The 18,197-nt window shown below is 37.4% G+C and overlaps 1 protein-coding gene across 1 annotated transcript in view; it reads right to left on the reverse strand.

Annotated features, from left to right (window-relative positions):
- SPON1 (spondin 1) overlaps positions 1-18,197 on the reverse strand; it is a 190,704-nt gene that overhangs the window by 15,540 nt on the left and 156,967 nt on the right. Inside the window, exon 7 of the mRNA XM_036383446.2 lies at positions 17,213-17,277. Coding sequence (XP_036239339.1) covers positions 17,213-17,277 — 65 coding nt within the window. The remainder of the gene's footprint in view (positions 1-17,212; positions 17,278-18,197) is intronic.

Below are 18,197 nucleotides of genomic sequence, written 5' to 3' on the forward strand. Positions count from 1 at the left end.
GATGTTAATTTAAATAAAAATATGTTTGTATTTAAATTATCTCTATTATTCATTGCAATATTATTATTTAGTATTAGTTATATTTATTTTATATTATATATTATTTATATTTAAATAATAGTATTATTTAAATTATAACTATCAGTGTTGAAATTCTGTTAAGGAACGCTTCAGGGTGAGATTCACTCTGTCTCCAAGACTTTGGATGTGTAAGCTTGAGCCTGCCATAATTTTCCAATTCAGAGCAGTTTGCCAAAAATCACCTATCTCCTGCTCCTTTGTTAGGGCAGGTAGATAATGTTATGGCCATTTTATCCTGTTACAAGTTAAGAAAGAAAATAAAAAAATCATAGAGGACAAATGGAGGCTTCTTCTCTCTCCTCTCCCTCTCCCTCTTCCTCTTCTCCCTCCACTCCTGTGCAGACATTTTCCAAATGCAAGCAAATTTGACAAATTCTTGTAAGGAGTATGGATACTAACTTGAACAACAGTTGTTTAATGTTTCCCAACATCCAAAATCCAGAGTCCTTCCTGAGTTGCTGTAATTGAAGGGAAATGGGGCTGATTCAAGGCACCACCCATAATTTCTGCCCACATGTAGGGATAGGCACAGACTGGGCTAATACAACAGAAAACTCTGGGGGCTTTTTTCAGCTTTTGAATAATCTGACAAATTTCAGCCCTTTCCAGTATCCACATGAATGACAGATTGATGAAGCTGGCAGGAGCCTCAATTCTTCCTGCATCCCTCAGCAACACATCTGGCTCAAATGCCCTAAGACTGCACTGTGGATCTCCATGAAGGAAACCAGTGCAAAAATTTATTCAGTACACCCCAAACCCAACTTTTTTTTTCATTTTTCTATCATCAACACCTTGGATAAAATAGGAATTCAGATCATATTTTTCCTCTCTCAAAATTTTAGAAGGTGTTCTGCAACAGGTTGAGCATGTCTGGTAAAGCCCACAGGAAAGCCTGAAGTGTAAATAACTTGTCAATTTTCTGCAAGAGACAAATGTGTTCCTTTTCCTTCCCCTGCACAAATAAATGCTTAAAACCAGTGGCAAATGAGAGTTAGAGAGCAAATGCTGACCATTAGGAAAGTGCCAGGTGAGAGCCCTGAGAGCCCCAGGGGGCAGGGGAGCCCTGCTTTCCCTGGCTGAAGCAGGCAGTGATTTTCTACTGTGAGCAGCCTGGTGGCAATTCCTGTCACACAGCACAGAGTGAGGCAAGTCCCAGGTCCCAGGCAGCATCTTGCATCCTAATGCTTTCCATTTCCTTTATTTCTATCCAATTTTATTTCTCTTAGCATCTCCAGCTACAGGGATGCCATATAGTGAGCAGTGTAGGAAAATGGTCTTCTTTTTTTCCTCCCCATTTTTGTGTTTCTGTTTTGGACTGTGGGGTTTTTTCTTTTTTTTTCTTTTTTTTACTTTTTTTTTTCCCTTTTAAGGCTGAAAGAGCACAAACATGATTTTGCTTCACAAGTTTTCTCCCTAAGTGACAACCTAGCTGCGATCACTGGGGATGGGGGTTAAGGAAGTCTTTGACAAACCATCAGATAACTCAGCTTGCTGCAAGACACGTTTTTGAGTGTTGAATCAATATTGTTGTGTTCTACTGAGGTCCATGAGAAAGGGAAGAGAGCAGGCATAAGGAAGGTGGCTGTGTAGAGTTGCTGAATAAAAATAGCAAAAATAATATTTGGCAGAATAAAACTTGGTGGTTACTTTTGGTTTGATATTTGATTAGCAAAATAAAAGAAGCCAGTAAAAGAAGCAAAAGGTAGCCTAAGCATATACTCTTTTTTCTTTTTTTTTTTTTTTTTTTGAGGTAATAAGACCATTTATAGGGTCTTGAGATTTTATAGGGTCTTGAGATTTTACCCCCTTTTGAAATTAAATTCTAATTCAGGCAGTATTATAGATTTTATGCACAGGGAAAAAATCTGATATATACCATGGATTGAAGAACTATATGGAGAGTAAGGTTGTTGGAAATAGCTTACACCTCTCCAGATTTTTTCACAGAGCTGTGTTAAGGTACAATCACCCTAACCCCATTCTTAGGAGTTTATAAAACCATTCTTAAATTTATTAGAGTGTACCAGGATCTGATTTCACTTCTGCCCAGGATGGTGCAGTTGCCTTTTCAAATAGGAAGAAAAAAGTGGAAACACAGAAACTATTCTAAGTCTGATCAGAGGCAGGGGGTTGAAAGCACTGTGGACCACATTGCCACTGCTTTCATCTCAGTGGTCCCGATGATCAGAAAAGAGTTTATTTTTTTTAAATTAAGAGTTTAGCTGATTACAGGACCATGAAAACTGAGTATTTTCAGAAATACCAAATGAACTTTCCATTCTACCCCTAGTAAGTAAAAGTAGTATCCTTCTTTTTTTAGAGACTTGTACTGCATCACAGCTACAATTTCCAGGAGGAACATTCCTATTTATTCATCTTTAGAACCTTTTGCTATTGATACAAATAACACTGTGAGCATGGAAGCAAACTTCCCACCCTTGAACTTCCTACCAGCAGCACTTACACAACACCTCTTTTATTGAATGAACTTTAAAGTCAGAATATCTTGAAAAGTGAAGTAGCTTCAAAGAAAAGAAAGGAACAGAATTAAGATCCCAAACTGAATGGAAAACATCCTTAGAAGTCTGCAACTAACAGAGCATATTAGATGAGATGTTTAGATGTTGTATTACTGAGAAAACCATTTATGAAGTGATGGAAATGACTGTTCCTGCATGGACAACAAACTTCTATGCACAGGGACCAACACCTGACCATAAACCCAGAGTTTCAGGTTTGTCCTGTCACCCCAGGACAAGGTTGCACAGGAGGAAGATGAGGAGAATCTTGAGTTCTGAATAAATGAATGGCAGGTAAGCACTTTAGCTATTGAGTAATTTAAACATGTGTATGTTCCCAAAGGGCTAGGGAAAGGAAAGCTACACTAACATGAGCACTGAATCAATGAAATATGATTGATATCCACATAAAAAGTTGCAAAGCACATTATGTCAACCTGTTGGTTTCTATGAGCATCAAACCAAAGGAGGTGAGAGGAGGAGCTTGGCTATTTTATTTCATAGGGAAAGAATGCAGAAAGACATAAAACTTCTTATAAATCTAGCACACAAAAATCCCTACATAACAACCTCAAACCTTGCTGTGTGTCAGCTTTTAAACTGAGAATGTTGCTGCAACCAGTTAAAAGGGGTGGATATGGTATTGCATATTGAACTTGGGGATTATATCATGACCACTGGCATTTAAACCATGCATCAGAACAAATGCTGTCCTAAAATATCAATTATCTGAGGGTTTTTAGAAAGCATTACAAAAGGAAGAGACTTTGTGCACACATGCATTTCAGGCATTTTCATATTGTCCTATAAGCATGCCTGGATTGCTACTGTACATAATAATGATATATTTTCTCTTTAACATATCAGCTATTTGATTTAATACTTTCCTTCATCGATGGGCATACCTTGATGATGTGATTAACAAATGTGAGCAGGATTTTTACACTGCAAGAAAACCTTGGGTACCTCAAGTTAGAACTGCAGCTTCTGAAACTGAGGATTTTTTGGTGTGTTCTTTGCAGTTTGTCACAAACAAGGTGTGTGGTTATGGTGCTGGCAATATTTACTCCTGCTTAGAAGAGCTTTGTGCCCCTTCTTAGATTATTTACTGTGCATTTACAATCAAACCACGTTTCAGGAGTCACTGGACAGATTCAGGAAATTTCTCTTTGTTTTTCCCAGGAGCTTTGGGGCTACAAATTGTCTGCCTGGAGTAATTACAGCTGTGTTTACACAGGAAATCCCAGTGTTGCAAGAGCACTGTTGCTGTGCATCTGCCTCCTTTCTCACCTGGCCGGTCTGCAGACGCTGCCTGGCCTGAGAAGCAGCAGAGGCAGAGCAGCCTGAAATCATCCCAGCCTGAGACCTGGTCCTCTCCACCCCCCTTAACAGCATCAGATAAACAGCACAGACCTATTTATGATCTGGTTAGCAATGAACTCTGATTTGCCACCAGCTTAACTCATTATGAGTATTAGACTACAGCAAAGATCTCCTTTTAACATAAGATACCATTCCAATCCATACTATTGATGGTGTCTTTAACAAATGACACCATCAATACTATTGACTGGAATAGATGAAAAAATGTGGATACTCCTTCAAAATCCTTTAAAGAATTTGAAAGTAATACTGTCCTACTTCCCAAAACCATTTAATTTGCAAATATCCTAAGATGAGAATAGCCTTTTGACCGTCTCCAGTCCCAGTGTAACCTGTTAATTAATAAATGCACATTCCAGTTCATCCAGCATCCCTCTCCATCCAACATGCACATCCCTTTTGGTGTCTGGAGATGGGAACTGGAGTAAATGTTTAATTACCATTTCATTAATAACAAAGTGCAAAGGGGTACCAATTAGCAGGTTGGAATTTTGCAAGCAGAGTTGTGCTCACCAGAAATTGAAGTGGCAAATCATGGCAGTTACTGAGTGAGTATTTCCACAGGAATGAGGAGGCAGAATCAGTGAGTACACGTGCAACTGCAGGGAAATGATGCTGACGTGATTACTCACTATATTATAAAGGGAAATTATTTGGCTCAAGGAAAGACAGCAGATGGTTGGGAAATAATCATAAAACTGTAACTACCAATGGGAGGAACATGTAGAGAAAGAAAAAAGGCAAGGGGATGAGATGTTTGCAGAATGGGATGAGGAAGTTGGATTTATCTAGATGGCCTTTAATTTCCATGAACAATGAGAATAATGTTCTTGCAGAGATTGTTCTGAGTTAATTCTTTTCTATGTTTTAACACTCAACTTTTTTCCTTGCCTAGTGACATTTGAATTTTAAGTAGAAAGTAAATGGTGATAGAAAATGGAGCTGCCATATGTGCTTGCTCTGACAAAAAAAAAGATCTATACAATTTTTTTTTTCTTTTCCAACAAACACATATGTTTTTACCTAGAACTCTTTTTTCCTTGAGATTGGATTTTATGAATTTCTTAACGTGGGTGTCAGACCATCTGTCAGACAATGAAGTTTCCGTAGGTCTCAGTAATACCCTTAAAAGACCATTCTTTTCTATAAGTGTGATGTAGTTTTTGGATTTTTTAGTCAACAAATGTATATAAAGTTATATAAATGTATATCAAGCTATATAAATGTATATAACTCTAAATGGCACTCAGCTGACAAGGATTCAGGTAACAGGGTACTTCACAATAGCATGGGAATGGATGCCATGAGAGGCAGAAATTTGTTGCCTTGAGCTGCTAAAAGACAACTCAGCAGAGATTTGTCCTGATGTCTGGGAAAAAATAAGAGACTGAGTTATCTTCTCATTTAAATGGACCTCTGTAAAGAGCATTAAAATAGAGCAACCAAGTTTTGAGTGTTGGGTTCACTCATTCCTGTCAAGTTCCTGAAGTAAGAATAAAATGGAAATTCAGATGATTAAAGATTTTATCTTACATTAATTATCCAAATATATACAGGCACTTTGAGCCCAATCTCACCCTGTCTCACATAAAAATGCCTGTTATTCTATATGGATTTTTAAGATATGTATTATCGCTGAGATATATCTTCTGAGATTTTTGGTGTCACAAATATATCTACTTTGGGGGACAAAACCAGAATTTATATTTAAAGAAACCCTAAATAGAATTAGTTTTTTCAAGATGAAAGAAAAAAGAATTTCCCTTCAGGTCCAATTCTTACATGAAAGTTTGCATTTTGAAGTTAAAGCCTTTCAACAAAAGTGCTTTGATTAGGTTTGCTGATGGATAATCTGTTCATTCAACAAAAAGCTCTCCTGCATCCATCCAGCTGTCAGGAGTTCAGGAACTCAAAAAGCTTCTGAAGTCAGACAGGTGGGGACACCTGAGGGTTTGGGGTCTGTAGGACAGGACACCAACAGTGTGAAGGAATAAGATGCAGCAGGAAAAAAGGATGTAGCACAAGAAATTTTCTGACATAAAATACACTTTAACGATTAGCCAAATGCAGAGCTGGAGCACTCAAACTATTTCACAGCTCCAGAGAAATTTATGTATTTTTCTTCACGTTATCAAAAGTCACAGCTGACTTTTCCCCTGTATTTTGGGGTTTTTTATATTGGATTGTCCTTTCTGCATTACTCTTTCTGATTAGATTGGGGGTTAGGATTCTATTTTTGACAATATTAAACTTCACTGGATGAATCCCAGTTATCTATAAAATCATAAAAGGAGAAAATAGCTGAGCCAGACACATCATTGTGTTGCCATAGAAACAAGAGACTCTGTCTGGCCTCCTGTCATTTTGTACACAAAACCTCCAAGCTTTGAAATGTTTCCTGGTACCATACTGTCATTTTGGGGAAGGAAACTTAATTTCCAGCAGGATTGACAGATATTGGCTCTTACCCCATTTTAGGGTAGGCAGCACAATGTGACAGTGGGGGGGTGACAAGGGAAATAAGGATTCCTGGGGGGAAAAAAGAGATTTACAGAAATAAAAAGTAAAGACACAGCCTGTAGTGGCACCACTGAAACAAAATGTTACCTTCCAAGAATAAAAATAGCTGCTGTATAGGACAAAATATTTGGGGGAAAGCAACAGATATCTTTGCGGGCCCTCATTATATTAAATTCCTGGGATGCATATCATGAAACAATTACAGTTAATATAACTTTTAATGCTCCAATTGTACATCCACATTCATAAAAGATTATTTTAGAAACATCAGAGCTACCAGAACATCATATATTCTTTTTTTTCCCTTGACATATCTTTTTGTGGAAGTGAGTACCATGGAATGACTAGAAAGTTCAGGGAGTATTAATTGCTGCTTCCAAAGCTTGTAACTGGTTCTAACTGGTCTAACTGGTTCTATTGAAAATCCAAAGCTAGAAATACTATTTTTTTAAAGATTGTACTCCTGTTCCTTTCTGAGGAGTTGACTATGGAACCTGAGTTTTTAAAAGACAAAGCATTTTCATCATCACTGCATAACACCTGGTGAGGAAGCATTTTTGCCACACAGCTATGGCAAAGTTCTCATCCAAAAATTGAGTAGATAAATCTGAACAAGACTTATACTTTAGTTGAAGTGCTTTCTTTTTCTTTTATACATAATGTATTTTTCCTCTGATAAACGGCTTCTTTATGCCTTTGCTGTATTTCCTGAAAATGGTTTTACTTTAAAGAAGTTAGTTTCTAAGGAAATCAGCTTGAATTTAGCCCTTTTTTCAGTTTTAGGGCTTCAAGACTTATTTTTTTTACTTTTAATTGATGTAAGGAAAACATCATTATTGTGATAAAGAATGAGGTTTTCACATTTACATCAGTTTGTGTATTACATAAATTCAGGTCCTGATTATGTCTTGCAGGAGTAATTCTGCCAGCTGTGATACAGGGTGCAAATGCCAATTCACATGTGATGCTTTCCGCCACTTCTTCCTGCACTTTCACCAAAGTAGCTCACTTTAAACTATTAGAAATTGTTTTTCATTCCTGAAAACTTCAATCCAAAAATGTCTCCCACATCAGCCTGAGCTCTGCATTCTGATTTAGTTCTCTCTGCAATTTTTTGCATTTCACTGTGGCCTCTGCAGAATTTGTGTCCATCCATTTATGGCATCTCGGATAAGGTCAGTTTCTGAAGGAATAATGAGCTACCAGATGTTAGCAAGCAATCACAGGAACACTCAGATTTCTGTGCATTCATTAAACTTGGTCAGATTTGGAGGAGTTTTTCAACTCACTAATTGTCAAGTCATTTTTCCAAAGGATGGCAACACAAAACCTCAATCAATAAACAGATATTAGAACACTCTAAACACAAGTAAAACATTATATTTTCCTCCAGCTTGGCATGAAAATTTCAATCTGCATACTTACCATGCAGGGGTTTAAGTTTAGACAAGACATACCTCACACAAAATCTTTTTATAATATTCCCAAGGTGCCTATTGAAGGGAAAATATGGCCCATACAATACAACATTACAACTTTTATTCTTATAACAGCCTAGCTGGAGCTGGAGAGAGCCACTTAGGGAATTTAAAAAATACTTTCAAGCATCTCAAAATCTAAATCAACTCATCTGTCAAGAGAAAAGCCCATCATAACTCTTCAGGAAAAAAAAAAAGTATTTTCTTTTAGGATAACATAAATCCAATGAGGTGTCAAATATGACCACATTTCACTCATTACAATGGCGAGCCTCTGAGAATGAATTTGCAGCTCAGACAATTCATCAGCCTATTCCTGCTTTCAATTCTTCATGCCTTAGCTGCCAGCAGTTTTTGTTTCCTTTTATTTTTCATTGTTCATGATGGCTTGTTATCAACGAGATGGGCTTGTGCAAATGTCATTATTTCTCTGCTGCAAGTTCTGCTTCCCTGCATGCAGCTGCTGTTGATGGCAAGGATGTTCTTGTGAATTCAGAGCAGCTCAGGCACAGGGATGATGTTGCTCTGATGGCAATGATTGGATTGGCTTTTTAGCTGACTTTCCAACCACGTGCCAAGTGGGGTCAGAGACCTTTTGCTGCTGCAAGATATTAACTGCAATTAGGAACATGGGATATTTTTGCCCCCAAGACTCCCTAAAAGTTTCATGAACTATTGCCTATTCACTTCAGGCAATAGTTGGATTCTAACTTATTATAATTTAAAAGATTATTATATTTAGGAGATTCTACCTCTATTATATTTTAGTTTTAAATCAATTATTCTTTTGAGCTGTTCACACTGTCCACTTTACTCTAAGGAGTGATGCTGCTAACTTTGTAACAAGAGTTAACAGTCTTTATTTTTACTAAAAAAAAATTCAAGGTACTTCAACCCCAGGCACACATAAGGTTCTCCATGGCTTAAATGCAGCTATGGAAGGATATAAAAACTTGGAAGGCAAGAAAATGCACCAGATTTACTGTTTTAAAATTACAGAGGAAGTGGAAACCAGATTAATGCAGTATTCACCTAGGAGAAAATGTCCAACAAGCAGCATGAAAAAAAAAGCATTATAAGGAATATAAGAAGGAGAAATAAATAGGAATCTTCCTTATTTTTATATAAGCCTCTTTTGACTCTTAGTCACACAAGAGAAAATTATCCACACGTGATTTATGTTTCAAGTCATTAGGTGGAACAATGTTTACAATCAATTTGTATAACCAAATATTAATGACATCCAGTGCAGAGATGATTAAAGGACTATGATATGAGCTTTTCTGATCCCTTTGGAGACAACAACAAATATAATTATTTAGACAATTTAGACAATGCCCATTACAGCTGGTTAATTGCAGTTCATCCGTATTTTGCCTTACTGAATGCCATTTAAACCCAAACACAAGTGTGCATGTTCAAATGTGGGATTTTGTTTTTTTCTAATCTCAGTTGGGTAGTCTGAGGACCTGATTAATTGAGCAACTGAATAATTTACTCATTGCTATTGCACATTTTATAAATTACGTTCTCATACCAAAATCACCTTTATTTATAGGCAGCTATTTATTTTTTCCATGGCAAGCCAGGAAGTGATTTCATCCCTCTTAATGGGACAGCACAAGGGTTACATCAACTGAAAGCAAGCAACCAACCTCAGAATTTACTCCCCTAATGCAAAACTAAACTTTTGTGACTTCATAGTATTTTAAAATAAATAAAGACCCAATTTCAAATATTCTAAGTGGATGGGTAGGAGCTGGTAAAAAAGTTCCAATAAATTTTAGTTTGCAAGCCCTGAGGAATTTGGTGTGGTGCTTGTGAATACTTCTATCAACTCTCTGTAAAATGTTCTAGGAAGACAAATTCCCAGAATTAACAGGCATTGCCAGGTCTCCAGTCTGGCTATTTCATTACTTTTCATCTAAAGCCTCTCTGTTATCAGCACTGAAAGGTGATTTGAATCTTCTCCTCTCAATGCTGATTAAAATTTAGTAGAGAGCAGCACTCAGGATTCTGAGGGAGGCACAGCAAACCTCTGTCTCCAGGGGAAAACAGAGGGAGGACTTCTGTTTATTCTATATAATCCACAGTGAGCCAGGGAATGGGACAGGAGCATCCCTGGGTGGGTCCATGTGGTGCTGACACAACCAAATGGGCCCTCTCTGGAATGTGTGGATTCCCTAAAAACCCAAAAAAAAACACCACTGTGGGATTATGGCCTTTTCTGACCCAGAGATAGGACAACTGAGGGGTGTTTTAAAAACTTATATTCCATTTTCAGTCACATGGGAAGGGTGAGACAATACAGATGTTATAATTTACACAATTACAGATGTTATAATTCATCACAATCAGAAGCCAACTGATTTTGGGTTATGGTGGAAGGTGAGGGAGGTTTTGGGGAATTAGTTTGGGTGGATGTAGTTGAGAAAGTGGAGGAATGTTCAAAGGTATTAATTATGGTATGATATGTTGGGAGCAATTTGGCAGCTGTATGATCTTTGTTTATGGTAAAAGCTCTTAGCAAACACCTTCTGGCCCTACAAAAAGTGCAGCATTCCCTGCAGAAAGTGAAAGCAGCTCTGTGGGAAGGCCATTTTAGGTACATTTCAGCACATATCAGCACTATCTGACATGCTTTAAAAAATGTAAATGGCATAAACTGCTTAATTATTTGAACCTGGGCATTTGTAATAAATAACTGCAGTGGACTGCCTCAAAATTAAAACATGATACAAGGGAATAAGCAGCTTGCTTTTACCAAAATCTGAGGCAACAATTAAACAGGGAGATAAAGAAATCTTTTTTTCCTCCAGTAAAATCACTGATCAAGGCCACAAATCCACTCTGTACATCTGTTTCTTTTTCCTCCAACAGTGTCCTCGTTAATCTCTCCAAAATAAATCATTCCCAATGTAGGTAGAACAAGAAGATACTGATTTTGATTTCAGCCTACAAATATTTTTTAATATAGGTCCTATTAAAATAAAAATGCCAATTTTTGTTGTGATTTATATGCACATATTTTATCCACATATGCAACTTTGAGAGAAATAGATAATTCACATGGATGAACTGGAAATTAAGTTCTCTAATTCTGCAGACAGACAGATAAACAGATCAATTACCTAAATCCTGAAAAATAGGATTAATTCTATCAGATTTTCTGAAAATCTTAAAAAGATTCCTCAAATCACATACTTTGCAGGACAGCACAAAAGAAATGTCTACTTGAAACTTTGATTCAAAGAACTACTCCATTATTTTTATTTTAATGTAAATGTTGTAATTTTCTCCTGTTGTCAGTGGAGAAAAATGAAGCAAGTAATAGAAAATCAATTTCAACTAAATGCAAATAAATTATAATTTACTCTAAAAGTGCATCTTTGGCTGAACAGCAACTTTGTGGTTTTTAAGTTGAATTCAGTAAATAAAAGTCAAAAAAAAGGAGACAAATCTCAGTATTTTCTTTTCAAATTTACCTAATTCATGCACTCTCTTTTAAGTACTGCAAAGGAGTTTAGAAGAAAAAAGAAGGTGGAAATAGAGCCAGACATTTCTGTTCTCCAGGAACTGAACGTGGGGTTTTGGTTATATTTTTTATGCATATGGTAGTGTTGCTAATAGCTATTTTAGTATGTAAACACCTCAGAAGTTGAATTAGGAGTTTACAGGAAAATAAATGGAGCTTTTTAACCAAGAAGAATAAGATGAGGAGAAGGAGTAATTTTATTTCATTTCAGAAGACAGTAAGGAGTTCCAAGTCTGACCTAGGACATTCTCTGTCTAACAACACCTAATAACATCACATCATTCAGTGATCTCAGTGTGGAGGCTGCTTTAGGGAAAAAAAAAAAAAAATATGGGCACAGGACCAGCAGCAAATTATAGTGAAGTAAGAAAAAAAAACCAGCCAAACTTTTACATTTCAGTAAAAAAAATAAAAGTAAAAAAATTCTAAAAAAGTTTTAAATAAAAAAGCGAGAATAGATTAATAAATAAATTTTATTTTTTATTTATTTGTTTTTACATAAAAGTAAAGTAAGAAGCAAACAACAGAAAACCCACAGAAAGCCCAAATATACATATATACATATATATATATATATATATATATATATATATATATATATATATATATACATACATATATATATATATATCTCCAATACAGAAAGCCCAAATATACACATCTGTGGCTTGGCTTCCAATTGCCAAATGCTGTAATGGAAATTTATTGATCCGAGCAAATCCAGTGCAGGATCAAAACCTACTCTGAACATTTTTTGTCAAATGGTGACAGAAGAATTCTGGAAGACTGAAAGACCTTTTATTCAAGAATAAAGGAAGGAAAATGCAGCTGAGTATGTCAGCATTTTTCCCCTCTACCTTGTATGATCTGTCAACTCAAACTTATTTTAGATCAGAGCAGTTTTTCTTTTTTCCATTGACTTTCTATAGATAACTCTTTGATTTCTAGAACAGTTCAAGTCACTTTACCTATAACAATGCTAAAAACCCATAGTTAGGAATAGGCTGTCCCATTTCCTGATATCCTCTATGCCAGCCAGGAAAAACAGCCCCAACATGTTTGTAGTCAGATAAGAGATACCAAAGGTATGCAAAACTTGAAAGGGAAAGAGGTGGATGGGATCATTTTAGGAGATGATGAGGTAGCCGTACCAACTTATAAATATATAAACACTTAAATATAAATATATATAAAAATAAATATATAAACACATAAATCTATAAATAATATATAAATACTTCCATCCATTGGATTTATATGGGACTAGGCCTCCTTTTCTGCTAGGCTTCACAAGTGTTTATTGGAGCATTCTCAGGTAATTTTGAAATAAATGGAAAAAGAGTTCCTTGAATGGGTGAGGAAAAGAGTCAGATCTGGGCACAGCCCCGAGGCATTGGAAAACCACAGGACCATGACTGCTCACACAAACAGCAGGGAGAGGGGAAATGGAAACAGGAGGGACAATAAGGAAAGAAAGGAGAGTTTTCTAAACTTCAGATAGTTCTGAATGAAAGTAAGGAAAAACGCCTTTCACTTCAAGGTACATTGGTTGTAACTAAGAATGGACTGAGGCAATAAAAACGTTGGAAAGAAAAAGAGGTTTTGCATCAAAGAAAAAAAAATAAAGTGAGAGAGAAGTAAGAAAATTCTTGTGCACACTTCATAACAGCTAAACTCTTTATATGTCAGGTATTCTCACCATGCTGTTTGCCAAGATAAAATACCTTGAATTTTTTTGCATTGAAATATGTTCTTTATAGGTTGACCTACTAAACTTTAAATTTACATACTGGAGAATAATTTCCATCCTGTATGGAATCCATGTTTGTGTTTATCAGTGGTAGGCTGTACGTGGAATTTCAGATTCCACAGTGTTGCACAGGGCTACGTGCTCCCCTAGCTTACAGGGAATACAGAAGAGTGATTAGACCCAAGAATAACAATTCAAATACTTCTCCTTTTGTGTCTCAATGGTGATGTCCAGATTTGAAATAAAAGGAATAAAGGAATAACAAGTACAGCCAAAAAATAAAAAAGAAAACAAAAAAAAGATGGTATATATTTTTTGGGAAAGGGAATTCAAGGCAAAATTTTAAAAGATACTTGCTCCTGGTGAATTTGATGCATATTAACTTTAAAAGTCTTGCCTTCTTTATCCTACATTTCTCTGTCATGGCTTGTTTATTTCACAGGTGCCAGATATGCAGATTTGGACACCAGTGGCACTATCTGGTTTTGATGTATTTTATCCTCCATACCGCCAAAGGCCAACGGTTTGCAGCTGGGTATGAAAATAACATTTTGACTCTGCCTGAAACACGGCCCTGAGGAAGGGGAGCAATGGGCTGTGCACTTGTTTATACAAGAAAGATAAGAAAAATTACTTTGATTTGACAGCGTGCTGGAGACTGATACCAGTGTGCTCAAGGAAGTACTTCAAAGTCAGAATTTCAGACACAAGACTTGGTGATTCAAATATCAGCAACAGCAAAAATGTTTTATTACTCGGTCTGGCACTCATCCTTCTCATGCTACCAGTGATGCTCTTTCAGTCAGGCAACCATAAAAACTGGTTCACAAATATCACCCAAAGCTGTGTCCTAAATGGAAAAACTCAGGAGAGTTTTCTGCACACTGGTGCCCTGAATTAGGAAACTGAAGTGAGGATAATGAAGAGGAGTGATAGGAATTAAAATAAAAATGGCAAACAGTGACAAGGAGCAGGCACATTGAGGAGAGGATCCACAAAAAACAGACAGTGAAGTTTGGCAGGATGTTTTTTCCACATTATATCACACTGGGAGATGACGTGGAATCATGAGATAAACTTTGAAGTGAGAGCGGGCTGAATTTTACAACTTTTGACACTACAGACCTCCATGAAAAACCACTATTATGCATTTTATAATTGCTGTGAAGCACATTCAGGAGGAGTTTTATGCTGTGCTTATTGCGGCACGTTGTAATGCCACTTTGGCACTACTATCACACCCTAATATCCATTACATACATAACCAAGGACTATGCAAAAAATAAAATATTCATGACTTCTAGTCAATTCTTGATTAGTAAGATGGTTGTGCTGTGTATAATAATAGAAAAAAATGTTTATCCTGAGGAGTCATTATTCAGCACTTGCACAGCTCTAATCTAAATTCCAAGAAGGACAAGCCACTACAGAAAACGTGAAATCAACCACAGTTAAAGGATATTGAAAATGTTGTCTTCTTGTGAAGCTTAGATCATATTTTTAAGTGGAATCAAAAAGCAGGACACCATGTCAAAATATGATAAAAGATATTGTTTAAAAAGCCAAAAATCAAACACTACCTGTAAAGTGAAGGGTTAGGGGAACCCCTGCAGAGCATTTGAAAGCAAAAATATCAAGATTTATTCTTTTTGATGGTACTGAAAGGTGAGAACTGCCATAGAGAAAAGGTAAGAATTGACTGGAAAAACATGTGGAGGGTGTTGCAGAAACATTCACAGGCATCTCTGTGAAAGAATCTGCCTAAGAAAGATCCTGAAGTTGTTCCCACTCAGATTTCCATGAAGTTTCTTGGGGCTGTATAAAATTAGGAATAATGACTGGAGCAAGACACTTTAATTAGCATTAATTTTTGTGATGTAATATATTCAAGCTGATGTACTGAGACTTTGGAGCTGGAGATCCTCTCTCCATCTTTCTGTGAACAAAACACAAGCCTGCTCCATGCCAAAGCAGCAGCCAGTTCCAGGTGGAATTGTTCACTTTGGTAACAGAAACATCAGACAGAGGTGTTGCTTTAGGACTGGAGTTGGAGTGAAAAAATAAATGGCTTTTTTGAGATGGAGAACTCGCCAGAGCAGAACAATGGAAAAGTTTCCATTTGAAAATTTCCATTTTAAAGTCTTAATTTGGAGGGAATGGAAAGACGGCAGCAAGGAAAAAAGTGCTATCCACAGCTGCTCCATGGCAAACACTACCAAATCCAAATCCTGGACCTCCAGGATAAGAGCATAAATCAGGAATGCCATTACTGGGACCTCTTGCATTACACAGGCCAAAAAAACCTAACCTGCAGCTACTGTGCAGAGCCTACAGCCCTGTTTTAGGGTTAAAATATATTCCAGTCATGGAAAATCCATCTTATGCTCAGGTGAGTTGCTCTCAAGGTTAGTCACAGTGCTGAAGTCCTTTCCCACACCATTTCCTTGTCATGAATTTCCTTCGCTTCCATGCTAGGAGGGATTTCATACTTTGATACTTTGGTGTTGGCTTTCTTTTTTCATTTGTTTTCTTGGGTTGTGGTTTTCTCTAGATTAAATAGGGATCAGCTATCAGAAATCTTTTCACTATTTAAGCTGAGCTCACCTCCTAACCTCTTTTTCTTTCCTTTTTTTTTTTCTCTTTTTTTGCAGAGGGGAAAAGGATAAAGTGAATGGCTTAAGTCCTAAGCTGCTTAAGAGTTTCTAAGCCCCTTTAGGGTTGGGGATGTTTTCTGAAAACTGAACTCTTTTGCAGGTTTGCTTTTGGTTTTCGTTTTTTTTTTTTAACTAACCTTCAAGTTTTCACATACTTTCTGAATATACAGGTGACAAAATCAGACACAGTGCTTTACTACCTGCTCCCAGGAAACAGAAAACAGGACTATTTTTCTGTATTGTCTTGCAGTAAACGAATTGCCCTGCTCCTCCAAGGATTTAACTGTCTGTCAGCTCAGTTCCCTTTTACTGTGCCCACATATTTTGTCACTTCTTGTAGGTCTCACTCATTTGTGCTTGGATAATGAGCATGAACTTTGGGCCAAGTGTAGATAAATTATCCAGGAACCACCAGCTCTGCTCTGACATCCCCCCTGAAGGGCCACCAGGAAACTCAAGAGCATCCTGAAAGAGGAGTTTTCTCCTCTTTTCTGCTGAGTGCTGGAGAGCCCAGAGCCAGGACCCTGGGAAGCAAATTCCTGCCTCACTTGGGGAAACAGCCATGATTCAGGATCAGGAGGCCATCACAGGGTGTTTCAGATTGGCATTTTGAAAAATTAGCCCTTTGAGAGTTTTTTGTTGGTGCTTGATACAAAGCAAGGGCAGAAAAATTGCTCTTAATACATGACAGATGTACAAATAAAAACTGGAGGCTGCTGCTATGGGCAACCTAGCACACCCTGAGAGCATGTGTGATGTGTAATTTATTATCCTGATGCATGCAAGGATGGATGGAAGGATGGAAAGGCTCCATGGTGGATGCACTACCATCACAGAGTGTTTCAGATTGGCATTTTGAAAAATTAGTCCTTTGAGAGATTTCTGTTGGTGCATCAGGGTTTGCTGTAACAGTGCATTGCATAGAGTGTGAGACAGGATGCCAAAAATGCTGCTACTACATGCAGAACAATATAAGATATTTGAAAAAGCATTGAATAAATATCACTGTTTATGTGTGGGAAGCACAAACTCCATGGGATAGTCCTGCTGCCTACCAAAGCATGTAAAAAATTGAGAGATGCTAAAGAGGAAGAGAAGAGATAAGCAGATGTGGGGAAAATCCCCCAAAACAACAAAACAAAGCAACAAACCAATCAAACACACTGCACCAAAAAAAGAAAAAAAAAAAGTAAGTTGAAAACCTCATCAAATTCCTCTATCAACAAATTTTAGCTTATTTCTTTAGCCAACACAAAGCTCTTGAGACAGACAATTCCCTACTTACTTACACATTCAGAGGTTGCCAGGCTGGCCACTGTGCCTTGGCCTTGATGACTGTTAGAACCTCATCACTCTGTGAAAAGAGACAAAGAACATTTTTAAAGGAGAGCAATATGTTTTACAGCAGGAAAAAAAGTGCAAGGCACGAGATCAAACTGTGACTTATGAGCTTTAAACACCAGCAGCAGTGGTTTGGCATCATCAGCTGAGGGAAAGCTTCCACCAGGGATTCCCAAGCTTTATACAAAGCAAGGACAGAAAAATTGCCCTTAATACAAGACAGATCTACAGATAAAAACTGGAGGCTGCTGCCCTGGGCAACCTAGCACACCCTGAGAGCATGTGAGATGTTTTATTTATTATCCTGATGTGTAGAAGGATGGATGGAAGGATGGAAAGGCTCCATGGTGGATGCACTGCACTAGTGGCATATTCTCTTTCTTCTCCATTCGTGCATGTGAAAATCACAGGGTGAAATGTAGCAGCCATCTGTGGAAGCCCACAAAGCACTGTACAAAGATTACTTCCTAAAGTCTGCTGTAATCTTTGCATCAGCACTTTTAAAATCTATATTGCTACAATAAACTCAGGACAAAGGCAGGAGAGCATTAACAAGGCTCAGGTGCCCCAAAGACATCTGTCACACTTCTTCAGAAGCATTTTCCCCTTCTCCCTTAGGAATACACACCAGTAATTCACCTGGAGGGACACAAAGTTCACAGTTCACTCCCATGATTTCTACTGTCTTTTAAAAATATTTCCCAATTAGACCAAGAAACCCACTTCAGGTATTGCCAGTAATTGGCACTTCCAGCAGAGCTGACCTTTCAGTTTAGTGATAACAGAGCCATTTCTTGCTTGAGAGCAACAGTTCTGACACCCAAGACCAGCCCTAGTCCATCCACACCACAGCTCGAAGAAAAACAGGTTCCACTGGTTGTCTCAATATTCCCTGAGTCCCTCCCTTCACCAAAGCAAGGGCATTGCAGAGGT

This window comes from Molothrus ater, chromosome 6 (assembly GCF_012460135.2).
Source record: "Molothrus ater isolate BHLD 08-10-18 breed brown headed cowbird chromosome 6, BPBGC_Mater_1.1, whole genome shotgun sequence".
NCBI classification, from domain to species: domain Eukaryota; kingdom Metazoa; phylum Chordata; class Aves; order Passeriformes; family Icteridae; genus Molothrus; species Molothrus ater.